The following is an 8,246-nucleotide window of genomic DNA, read 5'->3' as shown; positions in this document are numbered from 1 at the left end:
AAAAAGATTTGGGAGTAACGATGCAAGACCTTCTCCCTAGAAAAACACATAAACAAGTTATTTGGAGAAACCTACAGGATGATGCAATATGATATAAGGGTTGGATTATAGACTTTTTAGCGACGAGATAAATGAGAACAGTAATCAGGAACAATAAATCAAGCTGGACGGAAGTGACAAGTGGAGTCCCCCAAGGATCGGTGTTGGCTCCGATTAGTTTTGCAATATATATAATTGACATAACACAAGGGGTGGCAAGCTATATGAATATGTTTGCTGATGATGCTAAAATAATGAGGAGGGTGGCTAATGAAGAAGACTGTGTAGCCCTGAGCCAAGATCTCGATAGAATAAGCGAATGGTCACGCAAATGGGAAATGACATTCAATACAGAGAGAAGTGTAGCGTGATGGAGTTTGGTAAGAGTGTAGCGGCAGCCTAGGCCGCTACAGCGAAAACCAAACATTTTTGTTTGTGTTTTCGAGGCAGCATACGTTGTAGCTGGTACAACGCCGTTTGGATCCGCTAAGGCCGCCTTATAGGTTAAAAGACACAACTAATAACCAGTGGTGACTCCATTGGAGAGGAATCGTTCGTTTAAAGGTTTATTGTACAAAAGATATACAAATACATATACTACAATAAAAAAATATATATACATACATTTGTTATAAAAAGTGTACAAAGCGGGCATCAGCCCGCCGGTGTTTGCTTGGTCAGGTGCGCCTCATGTGGGTGTGGTGGCGGTGACGCATCTGTGTTCTTCGTCACTATGGGTGCGAGGAAGGGGTGACGGGTCATCGGGGTGGAGGTGCCGCCCTGAGCACCTCGAGCAGCAGGTCTGGTGGCGAGCGCTGGACCAGGAGGGCAGCCTTGACCTCCCGGCTGCTCAGCAGGCCGCCGGGTGCAGGCTGGGTGTCGGGCTCTGGGGCTGGCCTGAGTCGCGCGGTGGCCGGGCACGACAGCAGGTAGTGCACCAGCGGGCGGCGGCTGTGTCTGCCGCAGTGGGCACACTCCTGCCCCTGGAAACCGTCCTGGAGCTGCTCCCTGGTGCTGTAGCCCAGCCTGACACGCTGCAGCAGAACACCGTCTGCCCTGGGATGCTGCTGGGCGTCATCCAGGGGGTGGTAGCCGGTGGCGATGGAGTACCACGCCGCCTGCTTCTTCCAGCCTTCTAGCTCCCGGTGGCTCTGATGCGCCTGCCAGGATGCAACGTGCCTCGCCTCAGCCTTGGTCTGCTGCAGGCTGAGCGGCACTCGTCTGGTGATTGTGGGGCCCGCAGCGGCCCTCTTGGCGGCCTCGTCCGCAGCCTCGTTCCCGCGTACCCCCACGTGGCTGGGGATCCAGTGGAGCCTGACGCACTTTCCCTGCGCGGCGAGGCTCTGCAGGCTGCCAAGCACGGAAGTGACGAGGCCCACGTTGTCGGTGACGCGCGGACGCTGCAGGGCTTCCAGCCCCGCCCGGGAGTCTGTGTGTATGACGACGGTCAACTCCGGGCGGGCCTGGGCGTGTTCCAGGGCGAGGAGGAGGGCGGCCAGCTCCGTCTGGAGGGTAGAGCAGTGGTCAGCCGTCCTACACAAGAGCCTCGTCTCTCCGGTGATGGCAGCAGCGCCCGTTCTGCCGCTCACCGGGTCCACCGAGCCGTCCGTGTAGTAGACGGCGCTGCCTGGCTCGGTGACCTGCGCCATGGACAGGGCGCGCTGCCGCAGCTCCTGGGTGATGCAGAGGGCCTTGCTTGCTGGCATCGGCGTGGCGGTGAAGGGAGCGATGGACGGTTCCCACGGGGGCGGGGGTGGAAGGAGGGCAGGGACATCGGCCTCCCGCCACCAGCCGAGTGTGCGGGTGAGTCCGTGGACGGCTGAGGTGGTGTGGATGAGCCACGTGTTGTTTCGGAACACCTCCCTGCCTTGTGCCATGGCCGTCCGCAGTCTCCGCTGCGCCACGCCCTCCTTGTCTCGGAGGAGGATCCTGGCCACTCTGCAGGCGAGGACGTACTCCACCCTGGAGGCGAGGGGCAACAGTCCAGCCTCGCTCTGCATCACGCACGCGCTGCACCATCTCGGCGCCCTCAGCATGACCCTCAAGGAGGAGTTCTGCGCGACCTCGAGTATCTTTTGCTGGCTGTGGGAGAGGGAGACGAGGACAGGGGCACAGTAGTCCACCAGGGGCCGTACTGCCTGCACATAGAGGCGCAGGACGGAGAATGTGGCTCCTGCACCAGGCCTCGTCATCGCCCTCATGACGTTGAGCCTGGCGCGGAGTCTCACACCCACTTATCTGGCTTGGGTGTTGAATGAGAGTCGTGAGTCCAGCCACACTGAGGTACAGGTACCTGTTGACCCACTCTAATCCTATGCCCTGGGCCTGCAGTTGACCGGCTGGAGTGGCTGCCCTGATTGCCATGGCCCGGGCCGTTTGTGCCGAGATCTTGAGGCCGAGTGCCTCGCACTTCTCGGTGATAAGGTCCAGGGCCTGCTGAGCTTTGTCCATCCTGTTGCCCCGTCCCGTGACAACAAGAGCAAGGTCGTCAGCGTAGCTCAGCAGCACGGTGCCCTCACGGAACGGCAGTGCCACCAGCTGCTCCATGAGGATGTTGAATAGGAACGGGCTGAGGATGCCGCCCTGTGGAGTCCCGTTCTCAAGCTCCCTGAAGCTGGACTTGTGGCCCTGAAACCTGACCCGAGCCCGGCGGCGGTGGAGGTAGTCCCGGAGCCAGGCGAGCAGCCTTCCCCGCACCCCCTTCTCCACGAGGGCGATGAGGATGGCGTCGGGGCTGGCCAGCTCAAAAGCCTTCTCCAGGTCGAGGAAGACTACGAGTGTGGGGCGATGGTTAGCCTGCGTCAGGAGGGTGATGATGCTGTCTGCTGTGCTCACCCTGCGTGTGTAGCCAAACACGTGAGGATGGAGGTTCCCCACGCGCCACTGCAGGCGAGACAGCACCATTCTCTCGGCGGTCTTGGCGGTGCAGCTGGTGAGGGAGATGGGTCTCAGCTTCCCGGGCTCCCTAGGCTTTGGGATGGGCTGTATGTCGGCCTCCTTCCATGCGGGAGGGAGGCGCCCCGCCAGCCAGGATGCGTTGAGCAGTGACAGTAGCGCGGCTTCCCCAGCTGGCCCGGCATGAGCCAGCATCGAGTACACCACGCCGTCCGCCCCCGCCGCTGTGTCACGCCCTCTTTTCTGTGCCCTGTCCAGCTCTTGGAGAGAGAAGGGCTGGTCGGTCAAGTCGGCGGTTTCGCACGCCTCCCTCGTCACCTCCTCGCGGTTCGGCCTGAGCCGCTGCTGGAGGCGGTGTGTGCGAGGAGGGAGCTGGGTGCTGGCGCCACGGGAAGTGAAATCGTCGACCAGCCTCTCAGCTTCTCGGATTGGTTGTGGGTGGGCGGCCGGGCGGCACCGGAAACTGTGGGGACGGTCCTCCACAGCCAGCTCAGGGAGGTGTGCTAACTGAAAGTAGCGCACCACTCCAGCCACTTGTCCTCCTTGGCCCGCTGAGACACCTCCCGCGCGCGACTCACCACGTCCTGCAGGAGCCTCAGGTTGGAGGGGGTCGGTCTCTTCTTGTACAGCTTTCGGTGTAAGTTTACTCTATGGTTGTGTTCCCTCACCTCCTCGGTGTAGAACCACCAGTCCGGGCGGCGGCGGCGACCCGGGTCGGTTCTGGGGATGGCTGCGTCCGCTGCATGCTGGATGGCTGCCGTCAGGTCCTGTTCCTGCTGGTGTAGGTCGCCCTGCGGCTCATACTCCCACCAACTGTCGAGTGTCCTCTGAAACCTGCCCCAGTCCGCTCTTCTGGTGTTCCACCTAGGTTGGGGACGTGGCGGGACAGGCGGGGCCACAGCGAGGGTGGTGAGTGTAGCGTAGTGGTCGCTGGTGAGGGTGGGGTGCGTCTGCCAGGTAGCGCCAGCCGCCAGGTCACTGGACACCAGGGTGAGGTCGAGCCGCCCTCCCCGGACGTGAGTGGACTCGCCGGTGTTGAGAAGCCTGATCTCCGGAACCTCTTCCAGCACTGCTGCCAGATGGCGACCCGTCGCGTTGGTGGAGGACACAGACTGCAGCGAGGGATGGTGGGCGTTGAAGTCCCCCGCCACCAGGAGACTTGTATGCGCTGCCAGGCCAAGCAGCTCCCCGGCTTCAAGCTCGTGTCTCTGACTCCTGTAGATGTTGTAGGCGTGGACCAAAAGACCTCCCACATGCAACTCCAGGGCCATGACCTCCACTCCATCCCCGCACTGCACTGGGTTAAGGATGCGGCGGTGTGGTATCCCGCTCCTCACCAGCGCCAGGCAGCCCCGGGAGCCTTCCGCTGTGGCTGGTAGGGAGTGGAGCGTGAAGCCCGCCACCCTCCACTGGAAGTCAGCTGGCGTTAGGGTTTCTTGGAGGAGGACGTCCAGCCTCTCTTCAACGATGGCCTGCAGCACCTGATGGCGTTTGGGGCGCAGGCCCTGCACATTCCACTGCAGCACCCTGAGCCTGGGCGCCGCTGCAGCTGTTGTCGTTGCGGCAGTCTCACAAGGGCTCTCCATCGTGACCAGGCTGTTCTGCTGGGTGAGGGAGGCGGTGCTGGCGCTCCCCGGGTGCCGAGTGAGTTCGCAGACCGTCGCCTGCGACAGCGGCGACCGCCTCCTCCAGGAGGAGCTCGTCCAGGTTCTCCTGTGAGGCTGGGGCTTGTTCAGGTCGGCTGAGGAGCCTCCTCACGACCTTCACCATCCTGGCAATGATGCAGCGCACCAAGGCGTTTGTCTCCTCGCCGAGACCCGGGTCGTCAGTGAGGAGTGTTTCCTGGTGCAGCGCGCTGGGCGTACCATCCAGAGCCGTCTCAGGGCTCAATGGCGCAGACTGAGACACCGGCGGTGGCGCCTGTGGCGGAGCCGTGGGCCGCTCCATGTCGGCCTGGGGTGACTCGCGGTGGTGCTTCCTGTTACCCTTTTTCTTCTTCTGAGGCCGGGGCTGGCGGGCGGGTAGGTCGGAAGTGGAGGCGTGGGTGACATCCTCGTCGCCCTGCATGGGGTGCATCAAGGTCTCCTCTGGGCGGGCCGGGGGGTCCAGGGGTGGGGGCTGCCTGACCCATGCTGACGTGGTGGGAGGCGGGGATGAAGCGGTGTTGCCGCGTCTGGCTGCGATCTAGTGGCGCCTGACCTCGTTGCCGCTGATGCTGGGAGCCACCTGGTGCGGCCTGATGCTGCCGCTGCTCCTGCCGCCGCCTTGCCCCCGGCTGCTTGCGCCCCGTTCGCCGGCGAGGTACCGGCATCCTGCGGAGCCTCTCAGGGCACTGCGGGTGCCAAGCATGGTGCTTCCTCCCGCAATTGGGGCACTTGGCGGTGGTGGGCTCCTTGGCCTTGTGGCGCCCAATGCAGTCCTCCGTTGGGTGGGGCTGGCTGCACACCCCACACCTGACGGAGTGCACACATCTTGCCTGGAGGTGACTGAAGCGCTGGCACTTGTAGCACCTCACAGGCTCACCCTGGTAGTGCCGCAGGGTGTATGCTCCCCAGCAGCCCAGGTCCAGCACGGCCGGGGGCGGTCCCTGGTGGACAAGGAGCATCTGTCTGGTGGGCGCTTTGTCCCTCCTGGCTCGAAGCCGCGTGGCGGACAGCACGTCGGGGTGCGCCTCAACCGCCTCGAGGGGGAGGTCGACAGGATAGCGCTCCAGCACCACTCTGTGCCGCCTCACGCTGGGGTCGAGGAGGAGCACCCTGTTCCCCTCCTCGGCGAGGCGCCGCAGGAGAGCCGTCGATTCCTCATTTTTGGGTGTGAGGACATACTCTCCTTTGAGGTTGGGCCTCACCTCCATCTTGAGCGTCGGGTGCTCCCTCTCCAGGGCTGTGATGGCCCTGTAGGCGTTGTCTGCATCACCCAGGCTGCCCAGCTTAAACCTAGGCTTCGGTGGATGCGCGACACTGGCTCGGGCGCTGCGCCGGTTCCTGGACACCGTGATCCAGCCTTCGGCTGTCTCGTTGTCGTCCTCTCGCTGGTCTTCGCTCCGGACGCTCTCGTCGATGACGAGTCTGCCACTCTCGTCATCGTCACTGGGATCCTCTTCGTCGAGAGAGAGCTCCTGATCTGGGTTGCCGGGGGCCTTCCTGGGGGTCGAGTACCCTGCTGAGGGCGCCTGGGGGGAGTCGAACCGCATCCTCTTTGTCATAGTACGGGAGGCAGGGGGTTCCCCTTGGCGTGGTAGGAACAAGGCACGGCGGGGTGGGAGGCCCGCGTGGGGCGCGGGACGGCGGGAAGTGGAGAAGGGAAGGAAAGGGGGGGGGGGGGGTCGGGGTCCCTATAGGGGTGGTGGTAGAACACTGTGGGGGGAGGGAGACACGTGGCCTGGGCTAAAGAACGGCGGGAAGGGGCGCGGCGGCGTGGTGGGGACACAGCACTGTGGGAGGAGGGAGACCCGTGGCCTGGGCTAAAGAACGGCGGGAAGGGGACGGGGCGCGGCGGAGTGGTGGGGACACAGCACTGTGGGAGGAGGGAGACACGTGGCCTGGGTAAGGACGGCGGGAAGGGGAGGGGAAGGGGCGCGGCGGCGTGGTGGGGACAGCACTGCGGGAGGAGGGAGACACGTGGCCTGGGCTAAGGACGGCGGGAAGGGGAAAGGCACGGTGGTGTGGTGGGGACAAAGCACTGCGGGAGGAAGGAGGAGGGAGGAGGGAGACCCCCGTGGCCTGGGTCAAGGACGGCGGGGCGAAGTCACACGTGGTGGGGGCGGCGGACGGTAGGGACGCCCCACCCTTAGCACAAGGCACCGACGCGTCGTTGCTAAACGAGGTGTAGAGCGGGGGAAGCTGAGGAGGTCGAGGGCCGCCACACCCAGCTGGAGAGGAATTTTATTTTTGGGCATATGAATGTTTTTACATATGGTAAATAATATTTACAGAGGTTGATATACATTATTATATACACGGTTGATGATTTGGTGTTATTATCTATGTTGGTGAGTTTGTTATAATATACGTGATGATTTGGTACATGTTTATGATGTAGTGACCCACGACTCGATGAAAAATGGAGGATGAGATAGGTGTGTGTGTAATAGAAGGCGGAAGAGAAAGAGAACGTGGTGAGTCAAAGGGCAGACTAAAGAGATGAATGTAGAGAAAACGGAGAGATTTAGAGGGTCACTACATAACTCCCCCCCTAGTGACGAGGTAGGAGGAACGTTACGTGTTTTTTCTTGTGGGACTGAAGTTTGTATGTAATCACTGGACTGGGGGACACTGACACGGTGTTGGTGGGTGAAGGATCTGGCTGCAGGAGGTACGCGGGCTTGACCCGGTCGATGGCGATGACATCGGATTTGCCGTGGCGGTCAATGGTGACGTTCTTCCGCGTCCTCCTGGTGACAGCGAACGGGCCATCATATGGCTGTTGTAGGGGCTTCTTTACGGCGTCCACCCGTACGAACACGTGTGTGCAGGTGTCGAGGTCCTGGCTCACGAACGTCTTGGAGGGTGATGTACGTGGCGGCACTGGTTGGAGTCTCTGCATGGCGTTCTTGAGGTTCCTGGCGTAGTCCTGTATGTCGCAGGGAGGGCCAGGAGTGGGCGAGAGAACCTCTCCTGGAAGGCGGAGAGTGGTGCCGTACAGGAGCTCTGCAGAGGAGTGCCAAAGTCTTTGAGGGACGTCCGTATGCCGAGGAGGGCTAGAGGCAGAGTCGTAGTCCAGTCGCTGCGGTCCTGAACTGTTGCTGCCAGCGAGGCCTTGAGTTGGCGGTGGAAGCGCTCGACAAGGCCATTTGACTGAGGATGGTAGCTGGCGGTTCTGATCCGCTTAATCCCCAGGATGGACATGACCTTGTCCCAAAGGCTCGACTCGAACTGGCTTCCACGGTCGGATGTGAGGCTGAGAGGCGTACCGAAGCGCGACACCCAGGTGTTGACGAAGGCTCTGGCGATGGTGTCCGTTGTTATGTCTTCGACCGGGATAGCTTCGGGCCAGCGTGTGAACCTGTCAACGCAGGTGAGGAGGTACTTGTAGCCGTTGGAGTGTGGAAGTAGGCCGACGAGGTCGACGTGGACGTGTTCGAGTCTGGAGGATCGGGGCGTGAACGCTGCTGGAGGCGAGACGGTGTGGCGCGTCACCTTGGAAGCCTGGCACTGGACGCAGGTGCGGGTCCAGTCTCTGACGTCCTTGTTGATCCCCGTCCATATGAAGCGTGAGGACATCATCCGTTGTGACGCTCGGATCCCGGGGTGAGAGAGGTCGTGCAGCTGGCGGAAGAGTGGGTACCGGTGGTTCTTCGGCAGGTAGGGCCG

The 8,246-nt window shown here is 61.9% G+C and overlaps 1 protein-coding gene across 1 annotated transcript; it reads right to left on the bottom strand.

Moving 5' to 3' along the window:
• Positions 1-797: 797 nt before the first annotated feature.
• On the bottom strand, positions 798-4,881 carry LOC126994012 (uncharacterized). Its single transcript, XM_050853264.1, has 4 exons — positions 4,693-4,881; positions 3,457-4,538; positions 2,219-3,397; positions 798-2,121 (listed from the first exon to the last, which is right to left on the bottom strand). Exons 1-4 carry the CDS (start codon positions 4,879-4,881, stop codon positions 798-800), a joined length of 3,774 nt encoding a protein of 1,257 aa, XP_050709221.1.
• Between the last annotated feature and the right edge of the window lie 3,365 nt (positions 4,882-8,246).

Source organism: Eriocheir sinensis, unplaced genomic scaffold, assembly GCF_024679095.1.
Source record: "Eriocheir sinensis breed Jianghai 21 unplaced genomic scaffold, ASM2467909v1 Scaffold704, whole genome shotgun sequence".
Taxonomy (NCBI): domain Eukaryota; kingdom Metazoa; phylum Arthropoda; class Malacostraca; order Decapoda; family Varunidae; genus Eriocheir; species Eriocheir sinensis.
The sequence above is the reverse complement of the archived record's forward strand: the minus strand, read 5'-3'. Positions and strand labels throughout refer to the sequence as shown.

Coding starts and splice junctions, on each gene's coding strand:
- LOC126994012 (XM_050853264.1), bottom strand. CDS start 4,881: ATGGAGCGGCCCACGGCTCCGCCACAGGCGCCACCGCCGGTGTCTCAG. Junction 4,539..4,692: donor TTGCCAGGATGGTGAAGGTC/GTGAGGAGGCTC, acceptor TCCCTCACCCAG/CAGAACAGCCTGGTCACGAT. Junction 2,122..2,218: donor GAGGGCGATGACGAGGCCTG/GTGCAGGAGCCA, acceptor CCTCTCCCACAG/CCAGCAAAAGATACTCGAGG.